Consider the following 19,772-nt stretch of genomic DNA (forward strand, 5'->3'; position numbering starts at 1 on the left):
GATAAGAGCTGAAAACGCGTGGCCACCCTGTCTGGATCCTTTCCGTGTTCCCGTATAATCACCTGGTTTTCGTGGCACGGCCCCTGGCAGTATTCGGTCAGACTCTCCAGCGTCTGGTTCACCAGCGCCACGTTCCTCTCGTTGATATAAAGGCCCAGGAGCCCCAGGCCGCCCGTCGTGCTCCCGCAGATACAGTCCAGGAACTGCAGCGTCTCGCACACCAAATTATAATTCGTTTTGTTGTTTTGGTTCCTTAAAAAGTTCTAAAAAAGAAAGAAAAGAAATCAATGAAATAATAAACATAATAAAGGGAGAGAAGCTTAGTAATAATGATAAATGGAGTGTTGGGGATGATACAAAGTTTCACTGTTTTCATACTAAGTCCCACCAGACGTAAAAAGCTACTTTTGTGGAAAATGTCTTAAAAAGAAGCGTTTTTAGTTGCGAAGCACTCTGCACCAGGGTTGGTTTATGGCCCGATAACTCCCCCCCCCAGAACCCCACGCCCCCCCCGACGGTCACATCCCTGGTGTGGGCTCTGGAGGAACCGGATGCTCTGAGATACCTGAAGACCCAGGTTGTGGTTTTCGCAGAGCAGCTGCAGGAACCTCAGGATGGGCTGCATGATGGCGATAACAGGACTCATTATGGCGGCTTCCTCCGCAGCCTTGTCTTCTCCTCCAATGTTATCTGCCACGGACCCCATGAGGTCTATGTCTGGATCAATCTCCTTCCGATACACACAGTAAGCCTTAGATGTGGCGGACGATGCCTCGACTAACTGGCCCTTCATCCCTTCCTTCAGATGCAACTGGGACTCTCGTGCTGAAAATCAAGAACATAAAATGACACGAGACCCGACATACAGCCTTGAGAGCATCGAGGGAAACGTTTCTACACCATGAGGAACATTACCACCAAGCGACCTACCCTACACCATGAGGAACATTACCACCAAGCGACCTACCCTACACCATGAGGAACATTACCACCAAGCGACCTACCCTACACCATGAGGAACATTACCACCAAGCGACCAATCCTACACCATGAGGAACATTACCACCAAGTGACCTACCCTACACCATGAGGAACATTACCACCAAGTGACCTATCCTACACCATGAGGAACATTACCACCAAGCGACCAATCCTACACCATGAGGAACATTACCACCAAGCGACCTATCCTACACCATGAGGAACATTACCACCAAGTGACCTACCCTACACCATGAGGAACATTACCACCAAGCGACCTACCCGACACCATGAGGAACATTACCACCAAGCGACCTACCCCACACCATGAGGAACATTACCACCAAGCGACCAATCCTACACCATGAGGAACATTACCACCAAGTGACCTACCCTACACCATGAGGAACATTACCACCAAGCGACCTACCCGACACCATGAGGAACATTACCACCAAGCGACCTACCCTACACCATGAGGAACATTACCACCAAGTGACCTATCCTACACCATGAGGAACATTACCACCAAGCGACCTACCCTACACCATGAGGAACATTACCACCAAGTGACCTATCCTACACCATGAGGAACATTACCACCAAGTGACCTATCCTACACCATGAGGAACATTACCACCAAGTGACCTACCCTACACTATGAGGAACATTACCACCAAGCGACCTATCCTACACCATGAGGAACATTACCACCAAGCGACCTATCCTACACCATGAGGAACATTACCACCAAGCGACCTATCCTACACCATGAGGAACATTACCACCAAGCGACCTATCCTACACCATGAGGAACATTACCACCAAGTGACATATCCTACACCATGAGGAACATTACCACCAAGTGACCTATCCTACACCATGAGGAACATTACCACCAAGCGACCTATCCTACACCATGAGGAACATTACCACCAAGCGACCTACCCTACACCATGAGGAACATTACCACCAAGTGACCTATCCTACATCATGAGGAACATTACCACCAAGCAACCTATCCTACACCATGAGGAACATTACCACCAAGCGACCTACCCTACACCATGAGGAACATTACCACCAAGTGACCTATCCTACATCATGAGGAACATTACCACCAAGCAACCTATCCTACACCATGAGGAACATTACCACCAAGCGACCTACCCTACACCATGAGGAACATTACCACCAAGTGACCTATCCTACACCATGAGGAACATTACCACCAAGCGACCTATCCTACACCATGAGGAACATTACCACCAAGCAACCTATCCTACACCATGAGAGGAACATTACCACCAAGTGACCTACCCTACACCACGAGGAACATTACCACCAAGTGACCTATCCTACACCATGAGGAACATTACCACCAAGCGACCTACCCTACACCATGAGGAACATTACCACCAAGAGGCTTATCCTACAGTTGGGGGCACGTAGTGAACCCATAACTACAAACACTCCAAACTCTGGATGAACATTATTATCTCAACATATTTCTGTATCGGGAACAGCAGACTGTGGATTGCAAGCTCTTGTGGTACAATTTCTCCTTCACGCAGTCATGTGTTCAGGATTATGTATCCACTTTACAGCCGTGTTCCAGAGCGACGCAGCGCTGTGACTTTTTCTACATGAACGTCAATAATAACTGAACGGGAATTCGTGTTTCTATCTTCTAATCCCCCGAACGCATCGCCTAAAGAAGCGGCTTCAGAAAATTCAAGGAAGAAATGCCTTTTTTTTAACGAACCCGTCGATGTAATTGGCTTCTTGGAAAAAATTCAATCACCTCGAAAGCACAATTTTCACTCACCGGCTTTCACCATCCAATTTTAATTATTTTTTGTAATCGCGTTGCCGGCTAATGACTGCGGCTTAATTATTTCAAACAACGTGATAGAAAAGAAAAAAACAAACTGTCAACAATTTACTGGTATATGCTGTAGTTTACAAACGTGATTACCGCCTCTGTATCTCTGCCAGCGGCAGTAACGCAGTACGGAGCTGAATTATGGGGGAGCCCGACCGTTCTGTAAAAAGTCATTTCTACCTCTCTTCGTGGGAACCGCTGAATCGTAATCGTCGTTCTTTTTCTTGGCCCCCAGGTCCACCGTACTGACGGTCACCGTCGCCCGGATTTCCTGCTGCGCGGACTTCATGCGGTCGTACAGAACTTTAAAGAATTTCTCCGATTTTTTCTGTTCGTTCAGCTGATTGTAAAAGGAACTCTGCAAACAAAATAAAATAAATAATAAAAATAATAATAATAATAATAAAATACATAATAAAAACATAATAATAATAATAAAATATAATAATAATATATATCTATAATAATAAAATAAATAATAATAATAATAAAATATAATAATAAAATAATGATAATAATAATAATAATATAATAATAATAAAATAAATAATAATAGTAATAATAAAATACATAATAAAAGATAAAATAATAATATTAAAATATATAATAATAAAATAATGATAATAGAATATATAAGAATAATAAATAATAAAATACACAATAAAATAAATAATAATAATAATATATATATATAATAATAATAAAATACATTGTAACCACTGTATTTATTTGCAGTGAGTTTTGGGCTGAACTGCAGCGAGCGTATTGGCTACGGCCACAGTGGATGCTTCGAAGGGACTTGGGAATGCATTTGCTTATTAATGTTATTATAATAACCATGGGTGGTCTCTGGCAGCCCACCTACTGCATAGCTGGCTAAGCATCATGGGATGTGTAGTCCAGTGAAGCTGGGGTGCTCGGAGCGTGGCATTACGTACCTGTATCTGCGTGTTTCCACCTTCAAGTAACGCGATCCCCAAAAGGATGCCCTCCGAGAATATGCGGTCGTTCTTGGTGCTGACGATAACGTCTATGACCAGTTCCGACGCCCCCTCTTTGTCCAGAAGACACTGAATATCCGTCATCGACGTCCGGCATTTCTTATCGCAATCCGGCCCAGAAAAGCCTGCGTGTGAATAAAGGCGGCAGATCGAGAGTTAAATACCGGAAAGGTTTTAATACCGATATTTATTACCGGCTGTCGGGTAATTATAATTGAGGTTTGCGCAGGTTCAGGGGCTCCCCCCCTGTAATCTATCAGAAGAATGACTCCGGTTAACCCCCCCTCTCTGAGGTCCTGAGGCTGGAAAACCACAGAAAGACCCCCCAGAAAGACACAATGTATCAATATCAGAGACCCCCCCCCATAGAACACGTACCTCCCGCTGACGGCCCTTTCACGTAACTGCTGGACAGCGAGCCGTTCAGAGCCGATCCGTGCTCCCCCTTAAAATAACGATTCAGGAGTATTTTCCTTAACGTGGACCCCTAAAAAAAGAAAATGCTTTAATATGCCGGGCTTCCCCAACACAAAAACCCCCTCTCTTTACTCCAGCATACAAATGGTTAATTTATAAGGGGGGCCCGCGAGTTTCCAAAGATTTCAACTAAAATTCGCACGCTGATTGACAAGACGACGATAAATAATAGCAGATAATATCTAATATAATAATATAATATAATAATAATATAATATCACACATTATCTTATTAAAGCAGCCAAATTGTAAACAAAAAATAATTAAAAAAATAAATAATAAATCCATGTGAATTTTTTAAAACTTTTTTTGGAATCTAAACTGCTGCAAAAATCTAACTTTTTTAAAAATATGTATTTGTTTAATGTTTTGAATAATGAAAGTCCTGTCACTTTCTGATGTTGGGGGGCGCACAGGGGCTGAGGGTGATAGGGGTTGTCCCCCGCCGCGTGCGAGCGCGGGGGGGGCAGCCGGCGAGCCGCTCGCGAAGGTCTGCTCTGCCAACGCTAATAAGCGGAATCGCTTGCAGGCCGCGCATCTCCTGACCTGCGTGGGCCGACTCACCGGAGTGCCGCATGTAGGACACACCGTTACCATGGAGACGGCACACAAGTTTACGTGTGGGAGCCAGACGTTATAAACACGGAGCCGGGAAGCTCAGATTAAAACACACGGCTATATCTCCCACAACCTACCTCGGATACATCGACACGCAAGAGTAATGCATGGGAGTTTTTACATTATGGAGACGGTGGTAGATACATTGAGCAGCCTCCCAGCAGAAGTGGCAGAGGGTAGCACAGTGAGGGGATTTAAACATGCATGGGATAGACAGTGCTTTTTATTGTAGACATTTCTGCTGCCTTGCTGGCCTTTGATGTCACAAACTGCCATCACTGGGGCGTGATGTCATACCCCGACACCCTCAGATGCCATGACCTCACTCCTCTATTGCAGGATCCCCCCACAGCTCCTCATACTGGGCCAGATAAGGAAACTAGGCATAAACAGCAGGGGCAATTAAGTGGCCCAACCCAGGGGCCCTCCCCGACGGATTCTGCCCCTGATAGTAGACATGTCTGCCTCCTTGCTGGCCCTCGCTGTCATGCGCTGACACTGTGGGAGTGTGATGTCATACATCGGCCCCCCAGTCACCACCTAAGGGGGCAGGAAACAGACCTCACTCCTCAATTGCACCAGGGACTGTAGAAACCCCCCGAAGCCCCCACACTGAGACGAGGAGCGAACAGCAGGGGCTCCATAAGTGGCCCTCCTCGGCCCCCCCCGGATAAAAGGTGTTCATTCGAACTCAGTCTATTTCCGAAGCTTCAGCCAAACGTCTCCCCGGCCGCACGGAATCGCGTGAAACCTGAAGATTAATCATTTCTGCTCATTTCCCCCCAAAGTGCTTCATCATCTAAACCCCCGCGAGGCGTCCGGACGGGCAAAGTGCCGCCTCGCGCAGGATTTACAATTTACTAAAACGCCACGGGAATTTTCTGGGAAATATTATTCAAGAAAAATAAAAAAAGAACCCCCCCCCAGTGTCACCGCGAAGCCGTGATTGGCCGATTTAGCAAACTGCGCTCGTTAACCCCTCGTTGCCGGCGGCTCCCATTTCGATTTGTGGCAATCAGGCGGCGTTTCAGAAATCACCTTCCGAGGAGACGGATCAGGCCTGCTTTGTGTCGCAATCACAGCAATCACATCAATCACAGCCGAGCGCCCGGCGAGCCCGGAGGATTTCGGGCGTCAAAAACAACGAAATAACACAAGTTTTACTACGCAAAATCGCTAAGCACCGTAAACGCTAGAAGCGCAGTGTATTTCGGGGGTCTCGGCGCGGACCCTCCAGCCGGTACCCGGAATTATCCCGTCCCGGCTGGGGTGACCCGTAGGTTCCGTGTAAATGAACGCATTTCCCGGGGTTTTGGGAAATATCTCTTTATTTTTGTGACGTTGAAGTTGTTAGAAAAATCCAAAGAGCGCTGATTATACCCCAAATCTCATCGCCAAGGAAACAATTTCTCCTCATTATATAATAACACCTAAAATAATCACAAATCCCTCAAAAACACCGACGCCTCCTCAAAACATCCGTTACAATTGAACTATACATTATACAGGGCCGGCTCGCTGATTTTCTATACATTATACAGGGCCGGCTCGCTGATTTATCTATACATTATACAGGGGGGCCGGTCACTGATTTATCTATACATTATACAGGGGGGCCGGTCACTGATTTATCCATACATTATACAGGGGGCCGGTCACTGATTTATCTATACATTATACAGGGGCCGGTCACTGATTTATCTATACATTATACAGGGGGGCCGGTCACTGATTTATCTATACATTATACAGGGGGCCGGTCACTGATTTATCTATACATTATACAGGGGCCGGTCACTGATTTATCTATACATTATACAGGGCCGGTCACTGATTTATCTATACATTATAAAGGGGGGGTCGCTGATTTAAATATACATTATACAGGGCCTGCTCAGCCCTTCCCGCAGGAGAATCTCCCTGGAGTCGCTCGGTGGGGTCAGGTCGAGGAGACATTTGACTTTAACCTCTCATTTAGGGAATAAAGCCCTAAAGAAGTTTCTAGTTGATGCCCCGGGGGTATCTGTCGCGGGGAAACATCTCACAGCCGGGTCATTTAGGGTAAAGTAACCGGCTCGTCTCCGCTGGGCGCTCTTCATATAACCGAAAAAAAACTAAAAACGGGAAAATCCAACTAAATGGATAAACAGGCGGCGCTCGGAAACCCCAAACATTCACGCCGCGGGCTCCAGACAAGCACAACAACGCGTATACCCGCCACCCAGCAGCCGCCGGCAGCCAGACGGGGGGAGACGGAGAGAATGCCAATAACGGAGAGATTTATGTTCGTGCGGCCGGGCTGCGCGCCCACCTTGGCATCGTGCAGAGGGAGCCGCGCATGCCAGGCGCAGGGGGGGGGGCTGATTCAGGATTGGAAAGAGGCGCATTTTACCCCTCGAGTCCCGGTGAATTCACAGCGGGGGCTCCTGGCGGGGGCTCTGAGACGGAAAAATGAGCTTGTTGGGGACCCAAACTTTAAGGAGTCACCGGGGGCTTCCCATTCAGTGTTTGGCATCCATGTATAATACCACTTGTGATGCAACTCCCATCATCCCCAGGCAGCCAGAGACAACAGAGAAAATCACAATTAAAAGGGAAAGTAAATGGGAATAAATCTAATAATAATAATAATAATAATATAATAATAAATAATAAAAATAATAATATAATAATAAATCTAATAATAATAATATAATAATAATAATATAATAATAATAATAATAAATCTAATAATAATAATAATAAATTTAATAATAATAATAATAATAATAAATCTAATAATAAATAATAATAAATATAAATCTAATAATAATATAATAATATAATAATAATAAATCTAATAATAATAAATATAATAATAATAATAATATAATAATAATAAATATAATAATAATATATCAGCGACTGCCACCGATATCCCTCCAGCTGGTGCTGAACCACAACTCCTGCAAATCTCAGTCATTGCTCGTCTACCCGCTCCCTTTAATTGTCTGAGAGTCATAGGATTTGAATTCTGTAACAGCTGGAGGGAATCGCGTCTCCGGTGCGCGCCGCCCGCTTATTGACAAACAAGATATATAAAACCACACAAACACGCACACATACATACACGCGGACAAACGCATACACACGCGTGCACACACACAGAACATTACGTGTGCCCGCCTGTCCCTGACTGTGTACGTGTTCCGTGTGAGGAGGCAGCACTCCCAGCCGCTGCCCGCGAGCCCCCCGCCTGCCGGCTCCGCCAACAAAGACCCTCATTCTCTGCCGAGCGACCCGGTGAGGGAACAAGTCTGGGCTTGTGCGGCGGCCGTGCGCTCCCGACACCTTTCCCCCGCGAGGGCGATGAATCCCGGTATTATACGCACGCTATTAACCCTCGCCGCCTCAAACATACAAAGCGCTTCCAGGGAAGGCTCCGCGGGTTTCACGGCCGCCCCATCGCAGCGCAAAATACAAAAATACGACAGAAAAGGGATTTCTGTATATTGAGGCGCAACGCGGCTGGTACTGAAAGGGTTAATAAACACAAAGGAGAAGATAAAGCGATTCTAGGTGTTTAAAGACACGGAGAACGTTCCCCGGGTCACGGAACACGTGCATCGAGTCCCAGATGTACAGACAACGCACACGCTCGCCACCATTCATCGGTGCATGCGCGGGTAATCCAGCGGGGACCCTGACAAAGCGGCTCATCTCATGCGGAGTCACGAGCGTGCGCGGCTGTCTAATTGAATTTCAGGACCAGGAGCGGCCACGTGACGCGTCTCCAGCGCCAGACACTGCGGCCGTTACATAATGACAGCGCTGGCGGCCGGCGGGGGCCGCGCTCTCGCTCTCTCTCCTGCCTCATTGACTCGGCAGACGGTGTCTCCTGCGATGGCCTCGCCGTTCACATGCGCGGTCACGTGTCTGAGCGGCTTCACCTAATGAGTTACACGGGGGGGGCACAAAACTAGTAGATTCTGGGGTGTGGGGGGTAGGACTGGCAGGCAGGGGTTAACAGGGCAGACAAAGAACCTGCCCTGACAGGAAGGGGGTGAGAGGGGGCAGAAGGGGTGCCGGGAATAACAACAAAGTGCCCAGTTACTGGGGGTGACGGGGGGCATTAAATGTGGAGGGGCCACGGATTAGTGAGGAAGGCGTCGGGCTAAAAAGCAATTCTAAAGAACCTGCGACGGACCAGATCCCAAGACATAGAAACCCAGAACCCCCGGCAGATTGGCCCCATCCGGCCCCCGTCTAGTCGTCCGTTTCTCCTGCTGTAACGACTCAAACCTTAATCAGTCGTTGGTCTCGTCTTAGATTCAGGAGCCGTATGTCTATCCCATGCATGTTTAATCCCTGTACTGTATTACCCTCTACCACTTCTGCTGAGAGGCTGTTCCACTTATCTACTACCCTCTCAGTAAAGTAAAGCTTCCTTACGCGAGTTCCACAGACTAACGGACGTGTTGTCTATAGTTGCTTTCAAATGACACAATGTCCCCCACCGATATGGAACGCATTGTCTTGCTGATACTTTGTTTCTATTCACTAACATCGTTACAGATTAACCTCTTATCAGACAGAGCGATGGAAAGCGCATTAGTGGAAAATATTCGGTCCGCTGTGAAATCGCAGCTAATTAAGGACAGATTGAAGAAGCCCTTCGGTGTTAATTACAATAAATTAATATGTATTTAATCCGCTGCCGCCATAAAACGGACCGCGATCCGCGCTCTTAGGAGCCGCTTTACGGGCAAATCAAGGAGATAACGCGCGATAAATCAGATTAATTGCCCTGAAAGATTTGGCTTTTCGTTCGGAGTCGCAGTCCGAGGTCCGTGCCACATATTTTAGATAAAGGCTAAAAACCGTTTGTATGGGATCCGGCACGTGGGGGTAATTACTCGAGATAAAGAGGGTAAAATAGTTCTGGATTTGGGGTAACTATGAAATGTCACAAATTCTTAAAAAAAATTAAATTTCCCTACATTTTAATTGCCATAATTGCATCAGTAAAATAAATCCCTGCAGTACGGGACTCTGACTCCCATCATGTGCAAAGCTAAGCACGATGAGACTGCAGCGAGACCACTGGCTCATCTGCGTGAACCAAGGAAAGGGTTACGGACCGCGGCTCTGCGTGTAAAGCTCCGTGCCGCCGGACCCTCGCTACGAAACGGTCAGAATAATACAGGCTGGTAATTATGGCATGCGCGGCGCGTGGCCGCTGACGGTAAAATCCCTGCGCTGGCTCCATAATTCTGTCCTCCCCGATCTCTCTTTCCAGTAAAGGAGTTTTAGTGTCCAGGAAATCGCGATGACGGCCGACGCGGCCTGAAAAATGGGCTCCGGGCAAAAAACGGAACGCAAGCCGGAAAAGGACGTTACTCAGCGGCGGCGCCGCACCGCCAAATTCCCGCCGTCCTGTGTGTGGTGGGGCATCAGGGGGAGATCACCCCCAGACTTCCAGCACGACACACGAGGGGTTAATCAGATAAATTGAATATTTGAGTGCATTTGATGTGAATCTGTCACTAAAAGGGTTTACATTATTCAAAAGAACCAAAAAGCAAAAAAAAAGACCCCAAAAGGCTCTAATGGACTTAAATTCCCATCATCCCCAGCAACACTACGCAACAACTTCACCCATAAGCAGGAAAGGGCCCCCCCGGAACCTAAGGCCCCCGTCTTATTAAAAATAATTTTATATGATTTATAAATATCTCCCCAAATCTGCAGATTAACCCCGAAATGTACTTAAATATTTTATTCCCCGGCGGGGATAACGAGGCTTCACATCCTGAGGTAATTTTTTCAGCGGCACGGCTGGCGGCCCGGACCGTGAAATGAGCGGGAAATCGGGAAAAGGCGCGCTGCGAATCCCTCCCCTGGCGCCGGCCGCGGGGAATTCGCGCGTTGAGGGTAAACGGGACGTTACCTGCTCGCTAAAGTTGTCTTTTTTCTCGAGCATTTCACGGAGCGTCTGAAGGATTTTGATGCAGAGTTTCTCCTCTTTTTCCATCAGTTTCTTCGTGTGATTAATCAGCCTTAAATAAAGCGTGAAATCGCGTTTATCGGCTTTCGGGGCGCGTCGAGGGTCAGTCAGCAATCAGCGCAGATTAATGCGGGAATTATATTTTACGCACATTCAGGACACGGACTCCAGAGGAGGTACAGACAAAGGGGCAAATAAATGTACCTACCTCCCAGCTTCCCAAATGGGCACAAAGGGGCACTTTTGTTTTAGGGGGTGTGGTTGGAGGCGTGGCTGGGGTATTTAGAAGAATAATGGGGTTCATTTACCCTGTTTAATTTATAAAGCCGTTTCCGGCTGTTTCTATACACATTATCGGGGCTTTTAGGGCCGTAGAACCCTGCGATACCCTCATACCCAGCAAACATTCTGACCTCCTAGAAAAGAGGGGCATCAGGAGGAGAGAGAGGGGCATCAGGAGTTTGGGAGAGGGACCGGCCAAACTAAACAGGGACACTTGGGATGTATGATCTTACTTGGACATAAACGCCCCACATCGGATCCTGGCATCGCTCCCGTCGGGGAATAAGCGTTCAGGGCTGTGCAGGACATCAACGAGAACTGAGAATTCAGCCAGCAGCATCGGACTAAACTGATTCTCCAGAGATAACACAACGTCCTAAAAAATAATAATAATAATCCAGCAGAACGGCCAATACGGGGGGATTTACACAATTTACACAACCCCCCCCCCGGTGAGGTCATCAACGTACCCAGAAAACCATGAAAGGTTCGTTAGGAATGAAATGTTACAAAGTTCTGCCTCCTTTCCCTGTTGTTACTTTGTAACCCAGCATTTGGGTTCATATTTAAAGGGACAGAATAAACCCCGACGATCTTCACCATAGCGAAATCCTCCAGAGGAGACACTTTTGTATGGCGGGGATGCATTTAATAAAACATTGGGGAGGAAAAACATGGAAAAGGCTTCATGAAAACCGCACAACTTCCTTCTGTTTCCAGCCCGGTAGGAATTAACGTAGCGTGAAATCCAAAGGACTTGTGATATTTTCCAACAGTCTACAGAATCTTTATCTATCACCAACATTCCCAACCTGTAACTTCTCGATGATGTTTCTGTAGTCCCAGGCCGGACCCCCGAGGGCCTCTTTGAAGCGAGGTCCGGTACGCGCCGTCATCCTCCAGCCCATGGCGGCTCTCTGGACCATGTTCGAGTGACTCTTCATAAACAGCGTGTTCACCTGACTATCCAGATCCACGGGGATCGCTATCCCACGGTTTTTAGCTAAATAAAAAAAAATAGTTACATTAATATTTTTTTTTATTATTATTATTATTTTGGGCGAATGAACTGATTTAAATTCCTGGGGGGGGGTCGCAGACTATGGGCCTTATGGGGTAATATTTACACAAAAGCACCTTTGTTTCCCCTTATTTTACCTTATTCAGTATCATTTCACTTTCAAATAGTCTGGGGAAGCAAATTAGTGCTGCACTTGCTCTTAAGAGCACTTCCTGGAAATATTACAGGCAGAGAAAAGCTATCAGACACAACAGGAAGCAGACAGCGCAACAGGAAGCTGCTTCCCCCAGCCTTCTAAACAAACAGCACAATATCAGTTCTTCAATGTAGATGAATTTAAATAAATAAATAATGTTTTTAAAAACGTGGATCTGTCTTAAAACATCTCGGAAAGGTTGGACTCGCTTCTCTGTCGATGTAAAAAGGTTAGAATTCTGTGTGTTTTCAGTGAAAGACCCCCGGGCGACGGACACCTACCCACTTCCGCCAGCGTCTTTATGCAGGACTCCACCACGGATTTCTGCGACGGATTCGGCCAGGTACAGTTGTAAATCCTGAAGGCGGACTGCAGGAGTTGGATGAAAAGCGGCTGATGGGTCTGTGGAGAAATCGGCAGGCGGTTGGGATCGTTATCTGCCATCTGCACGTTCCTTACACCTCTCCGGATACATAATACATAACAGAGACGCAGTCCGTGTCCCCGCGCAGCCACGCCGTGACTTACATGCATCATCTGGGCTCACACAGAGCATTATTTTACTCCTAGACACACAAATAATTTAACCACTGATACAAAACATCAAAGACTTTCTCTAAGAAGTAGAGCGCTCAGCGGGCTATGAAAACTCGCATACCCTCGCCAGAAACTCACAAACCAAGTTCCAGCTCACATTTGCTTCTCGTAACGTGTGGATTAATGAAGGATTACTTTTTATAGACGGGGCTAAAGGGCAGCTGCCTTGAGCCCAGGATTACCTTAGGGGCTCATGGCAGGTGTCCTTTGGCCCCTTAACAGCCACCATAGTCTGGAGGTCTGTGCAGCCCCCCGCACGTACATCTTAACAAGCGATATCTCTTTCACCGGGACGGCATATCCCAGCGCCAAGCAGCAGATGACCATTTGTCTCCTTGAAAGATGGCATAGGGGGCCCGGGGGCCATTATATATGATAATTCAGATAATTGAGTTTGGTGCAAAGTTGGAAAGTTTGAATCATGGTTGCTATGGTGATAAGACTACTTTTCAAATTGTGCCCCCCCCATACATACCCCCTCAATATTCTCGCTGAAATCGGTGGATTGTTTCTGCCCGCTTCGCCTGTTTTATTGGGTAACTTCCCGCTAATTAATCACAGATTAGCAGAAAAAGCGTAAGCCGCCTTGAGTGAGAATCTGTATTCCACGAGCGGAAGTCTTCGTGTGATAAATGTGCGCAGCTGCTCATTAATCCCAGCCGGCCGCGTGGCCCTGAATTTATTCCAATGTAGCGTGGCTTTAATAAATCACTCATCTGGATGTTAAAACATGACCAATTATTCTTCTCAACAATGATCCTGGGCCCGAGGATTTAACTCTGGAATTAAAGAGCCGCGTCTCCCGAACATCGAGGGAAGAGAGAGAAGAGCGAGGTGGAGCAATGGGGGCCCTTCTGTAAAAACCCCGGCATTTTTATTGGGGGAAAACTCTTGTTTTTTGTCCCGTCTCACTCAAGTCCGGGATTCGGAAACCACAACCCTGCGATCCCCATTTCATTCTCGGGTGTCCCAGACACTCTACCTCCCACGCTCTGCCCCCCCCCTCGGGTCGAATCAGGTTATGAATTTTACGACTTTATAGATCTGCGGACTTAGGTTTTCTTCCCGCTGCGGATTACGTCACGGTTTGCTTAACCTCCTCACCTGAAGGCTGGTGCTGTTGTCCGAAAACGGAGAGCTAAAAAACCCGCTGACGATGTTCATGACGGCTTCGGTGACGTACTTCTCCAAGGCCGTGTCCGCGTGCTTCCGGTCAGTGGTCGTGTTACAAACCTTCCGTGAGAAGAAGAGAGGCGATCAGCCCAGAGCAGCGTTACTAACCTCCATAACGCGGACAATCTGCCACCCGGGTGAGGAGACACTCACTCTGGCCATGTCAACGAGGAAGTTCTCAAACAGCTTCCAGATGTGGTTACTGGTGTAGATCTCCTTCATCTCCACCTCGGTGTCCACGTAGCAGTGGTTAACGAAGTTCACGTATGCGATTTTCACCTGCGAAAAGTCACGAGAGAGGCATTTCCACCGGACACGTCTAGCGAGACTGGATTCCTGACCACCGGCAGCCATAAAAATAACCTCGGCGCTTGTTCTGGCCCGTTCTGTTGGGTGTCCCAGTTGGTGGCCCACTCACAACTCTGTGCCCTGCCCCTCCCCCGATACTTAATACCTAGTAGGCATTTCCACGGGGGTCTCCAGCGGTAAAGGGGCTACTATGCGTGGGTAGCCTTGGTTGGGCGATGGCGTACCTCTGGGATGCAGTCTTCGTGGGTTACCACCCTCACAATGTCGTCCAGGGGCAGCAGAGAGTTGCACTTGATTTCCGTGTAGACGTTTTTGCCCTCGGTGCACGCCGCCAGCAGCTCCACCAGGGTGATGTGATACGCCAGGGCGCCCCCCTCGTCCGAGCGGTCGCGCTCCGAGCACATCATCTGGAGAAGAATGGGGAACGACGCTCGGTCGTTATAAAATATCAGCACGTCTTCGCCCCCGTTTATCAGCTGCAAAGAATAATAAAAAAAAATAAGAGTAAAAACTATAAAAAACACCGTCAAATATTAATATTCTTAACATAGCAACAAAAAACACATAAATAGATCAATATTACCAATAATAGTTATTATTAAAAACAATAAAAAATAATAATAAAAATGATCCACAGTTTGTATTAATTTTTTATAAACTTTTTTAATAAAATAAAATAAACATTTTAATATATTTTTTGTGATCTGTCTCTTGTGTCAGTCATTCCCACAATGCACCTGGCTCCTTCCTGATTGGCAGCTGTAACTCTTTGAGTGTCGGATTTAGGATAGAGGGGGCGGGTTACCTACGCGCCCTTAATACCCCCGGCATAAAGACTTAAATTGATACTTAAAATGTCCTAAAAACTACCGCAAACTGTTTAAAAACGTTAACAAGTTTTTTTTAATGCTTTTCCCGTTAATTTAAAGGGTTTCGCTCAGCCTTTACCGGCTTCGATTATTTAAAAGCTCTCATCTGATTCATTTAGGCCCCCGAATTCTCCTCCATAGAAAAGATTTCAGTTCTCATAAAGGATCGTTTTGCAGAAACACCCAGATTCCAGATAAAATACCTCTTTTTCTTCTGCCCCAAAACGTAAAAGCGTAAAACAAATTTAGGAAGCGCTAAACTCCGGCTTCTGACGGACGGCAGACAATGCCCGGCAGACGCCGACGCTCAGGCATTGTAATGTAAATTAACCTCGTAATAGTTAAAGGAAGGGGAAAATCTGCTTTTTTTTTTGCCAAAAAATGAAAAGGTTGCGAGACGATTCTTTGCGCAATTAAGGTGACGCGTGTGAGAAATCTCCATTCTGTTCCCCGCGCCGGGGGAGCGATTCCTCTCATTAGCGCGATCTCAACTTTCTTTTGTCTACAGAAATAAAGCGGGCGCTCTGGCAGGCGGCAGAAAATGGCATTTCACTTCTAATCTTTGCAAAAAGGGGAGAGGACTGGGCCGAAAATTAGTTAAGAGAAGTGCGCGTGAAGCCCGCTGCCACATGTCAGTCATCCTAATTGCCAGGAGAGACATCGGAGCGCCGCGTCAAGGCGGCTGGGAAGAGAATGTCAGCGAGAAGCCGGAGACGAATCGGGGAGAGAGTCAGAAGTTTTGGCATTTTCAGAAGTTTTTTACGGTCTTCTGAGACGTCAAAAAAAAAAATAAAAAAGCCCCCTCGTAATCCGCGGAGGGCAATCGTTCCTTAACATGTTAGAGAAGCGCTGCTTACACAGGAGTTACTGAGCGGGGAAACCGTTACAATGGATCACGGCACCGAGGGGTAGAGTTTGTTGCGTGTTTTTTGTAAGCTTTTAGTTTTTTGCTCTGTTTGAAATCGTGTATTAACACAACATGGAAATGAGTCAGAAAACATAGAAATCAGCCCCCTGTCTAGTCACCCGTTTCTCCTGCTGTAAAGACTCAAACCTCAATCAGTCGTTGGCCTCGTCTTAGATTCAGGAGCCGTATGTCTATCCCATGCATGTTTACCCTCACTGTATTACCCTCTACCACTTCTGCTGGGAGGCTGTTCCACTTATCTACCACCCTCTCAGTAAAGTAAAGCTCCCTTAAGTTACATATAAGCCTCTGACCCTCTAGTCCTGCGGGGGTCCTGTGTATGCATAACGGGAGGTGGGTTTGCCTCTAGATTGTAAGCTCCTTTGAGCCGGGCCCTCCATTCGTAAGTCCATTTGTTATGTTATATACTACTTGTTATGTCTATCCATTGTACAGCGCTACGGAATTTGATGGCGCTATAATAATACTAATAATAATAATAAGATACGTGTGCCCCCTACAGCTCCCTCTACTGTACATTGAGGGTATGTGTAGTGACCAGGCCGAGGGCACCGAGGGGTCCGCATCTGGTTCTTGGGAACCATCTGAACATCGAAAGTTTATTCAAATGAAATTGTCTAATTCTTCAGGAAGGAATACAACTTCTTCCCGCAGAGGACCGGAGCTTGCAACAAAATCAACTCCTACCAAGGGGGCATTTACCTGGGGCAATATACAGGGTATCAGAATTCCGGGAGTCCTAAGGACGCCTCTGGAAATCTGCCCTACTGAAAAAAAAATCCCTATTACAAAAAATACCTGGAAAAATGAAATAAACATCTCAAGATCTATCGATTTTAAAGGTCGACCAGAAAATACCCCTTAACCCTTTCTGTGGCTGATGGCCCGGAAAAGGTTAAAGTCCTGCCTGATCCTCTTAAGTCCTTAATGACTGTAATTGCTACGGGAAATGCTCTAAAACGCTAATAAATTTGCCATCTGAATTTGCTCGTTTGCAGTCTATTCGGTCACTTTTTATTCAGCTCGTATAATTTTCACGCACAGAAAAAGATTTATATTTTCCCAAAAGTTTTCTTTTTTTTTTCTTCCGCCACTTATAAATTGTGGTAAAATTTACCTCTTCTCGTGATGCTAAGAATAGTGATTTTCGATAGTAAATATGCAGGTATTTCATACCCCAGCAGCGGCAAAACTGGGGGGCGACCCCAAGTCTCCCAGAAATGACCTCTCTTTCAATACCTCCCTATTATCTACGCCGCCGGACTCCGCGTCCCCGTCTCCTTTCCCGCAGTCCCGCTTCTTCTGTTGCCTCTTCCATTGTCAGCTTCTCCCCCGTATCAGCTTCCCGACCAGATCTCCCGGAGTACTTCTGCAAAAGGGCGGAGCTACGGCGGCACCCCTGTTCCTCCAATTGGGGGACAGAGTGTGCGTGAAGGCTCCGCCCTCTCGAGGAAGTGATACGGAAGGCCTGGTCATAGAGCTGATATCATGGAGAAGCGGACGAAGAAAGGAGACAGGAGAGAGAGGAAAGAGAAAAGGTGGAGCTGCGGGAAAGGAGAACGGGACACAGAAGAGCTCGGCGGAGACGGTAGGGAGACATTCAGAAAGAGTGTGTGAGAGAGAGCATGAGTAAGAGAGTGTGACTGAGAATGCGAGAGAGCATGAGACTGTGCAAGAAGGTGTAAGAGTGAGTGTGAGCATGAATTAGAGTGTGTGAGAGTGAAAGCATGAGTTTGGGGGGTGCCAAATATAGGAGCTAAGCCGGTAATTACCGGTAGTTCCATGGCTGGTCTTGGACCAATTTAAACAGAAAAAGTGATTAGTATATAAATGAGGATGGAGCGAGCGCGACGCGCGTTATTATAACTCATGCGGGCCGTGGAAATTGCGAGTTAATCAGTTAATTATTTTTGCGGTGAAATTAATCAGATTTTTTCCCCTCCGGCTAACGACGAGCCGGACGCATTCAGCTCATCGGGAGTCTCGGACGCGACTTTCAACGCGAGGGGGAGAGAGAGTCGATCCCATAAAAAACACAGAAAATCCAAGATAAATGGAGAAAGCGACTTATTGGCGTAAAGCGGCCCCCGGTGACGCACCTCGGTCATGACCACGTCCTGGCACTTCTTCACGTACTTCGCGTCGGCTTTGACGATGGTCTGGAGGAAGCGTAAGTACTCCACGTGTCTGCCGTGAGTCTCCACGCTGTGCACGAAGTGCTGCACCACTCGCTCGCTGATCTCGTTGCACAGGAGGTAGTTGTTCAGGAAGATGCTTCTCATCGTCTCGGCTTCCAGGAGCTGAAGAGTAAAGGAGAAAAGGTAACGTCGTAACGTCGTACCAAACACCCGGGCATCTCTTCTGTCTTCCGGCGCCGAGCGGCCGCGGATTGGATCCCACGAAACCCGAGCAGGCAGCTCGCGCACGAGGCTTGCCGTGACCATGCATGATCTAAGCGTGTTTATTCTGTAAGGTGTCACGTGAGCCGCGCAGGAACCCCTACGTGTTCCTTAAAGCCACCGGAACAAAGCGTTTTGTTAATGTACGTCGGGAAACGGCGCAGGTTCGCTTACCCCGGGGGTCAGGAAGAGATTGAGGTTTTTATGAAGAAGGATCTGATTTTGAGGATTCCCACGGCAGAAGTTTTGTAAAAATACATGCGCCAGGGTCATGATCTCATTCATTTTTTCGTCGGTCTGAAGGAATTAAACGGGGAGAAAATGAATGTTTCTGAGGTTCCGCTGAGTTGTATTCAGGACCATCGGACAATGATTTTTGTCTTTATTTGAGTGGAAATACCAACCTTTTCGTACGGGATCTGGAGCAGATCTAGAACCACAGAATGGGCCCCCATGTTCTTCAGGAGCCGCTGCTGCTGGTTCCGGCCTTTCTTGCTCTGAGAACAGAGCTTGCTCAGTCGGATCAAAATCTGCAACACAAGGAGCCAGGCATTGTAAGGGTTAATTACCAAAAGAGCTCAATTGGTAACAATTCATTGCAATCTATTTGGCGGGGAAACGATATATGTTATATTTGGCGGGGGTCTCCTTATAATAAAGGTGCGAAGTCACATGATGCACAAAAGGCTGGATTTTAGCGTTATCTGTAGCAGTTTAAAGTTCTCAGTGACATCATCAAAATGTTGATTTTTTTTTATACTTATAAAAATACATATTTATATTTTGAAATATCTGTTAATCTTGCCCCTATAAATGCCCCGGGCACAGTACCTCTTTAACGATCTTGTAGTTATTTGCCTTGTTGCTGTCGATCTGGGGTTTCTTGCACCCGTCCTGCACCGGACCCAATATGTTGGATTCCTAAAGAAACAAAAATGACCATTTACTCATTTTTATGTATTAGCTGGTTTATTAAAACGTAACACAACGTCTTCACTTACGATAAGCCCCAGCATGAACCTTATATACATAGATTTCTTATTTATTCTA

At 46.8% G+C, this 19,772-nt stretch overlaps 2 protein-coding genes across 2 annotated transcripts in view; one reads left to right on the forward strand and one right to left on the reverse strand.

Annotated features, from left to right (window-relative positions):
• Positions 1-19,772, forward strand: part of ETFRF1 (electron transfer flavoprotein regulatory factor 1) — a 203,325-nt gene that overhangs the window by 121,320 nt on the left and 62,233 nt on the right. The gene's annotated exons all lie outside the window — the stretch shown is intronic.
• Positions 1-19,772, reverse strand: part of ITPR2 (inositol 1,4,5-trisphosphate receptor type 2) — a 70,888-nt gene that overhangs the window by 15,944 nt on the left and 35,172 nt on the right. The window contains exons 27-42 of the mRNA XM_053464419.1: positions 19,554-19,643; positions 19,127-19,252; positions 18,897-19,019; positions 18,423-18,623; positions 14,751-15,002; positions 14,371-14,496; positions 14,149-14,277; positions 12,729-12,849; positions 12,043-12,233; positions 11,464-11,606; positions 10,892-11,000; positions 4,246-4,354; positions 3,805-3,992; positions 3,047-3,224; positions 566-825; positions 63-263 (exon numbers count right to left, since the gene is read on the reverse strand). Of these exons, the coding sequence (XP_053320394.1) occupies positions 63-263; positions 566-825; positions 3,047-3,224; positions 3,805-3,992; positions 4,246-4,354; positions 10,892-11,000; positions 11,464-11,606; positions 12,043-12,233; positions 12,729-12,849; positions 14,149-14,277; positions 14,371-14,496; positions 14,751-15,002; positions 18,423-18,623; positions 18,897-19,019; positions 19,127-19,252; positions 19,554-19,643 (2,547 nt within the window). The remainder of the gene's footprint in view (positions 1-62; positions 264-565; positions 826-3,046; positions 3,225-3,804; positions 3,993-4,245; positions 4,355-10,891; positions 11,001-11,463; positions 11,607-12,042; positions 12,234-12,728; positions 12,850-14,148; positions 14,278-14,370; positions 14,497-14,750; positions 15,003-18,422; positions 18,624-18,896; positions 19,020-19,126; positions 19,253-19,553; positions 19,644-19,772) is intronic.

The sequence above is a fragment of the Spea bombifrons genome, chromosome 4, assembly GCF_027358695.1.
Source record: "Spea bombifrons isolate aSpeBom1 chromosome 4, aSpeBom1.2.pri, whole genome shotgun sequence".
Lineage (NCBI taxonomy): Eukaryota > Metazoa > Chordata > Amphibia > Anura > Pelobatidae > Spea > Spea bombifrons.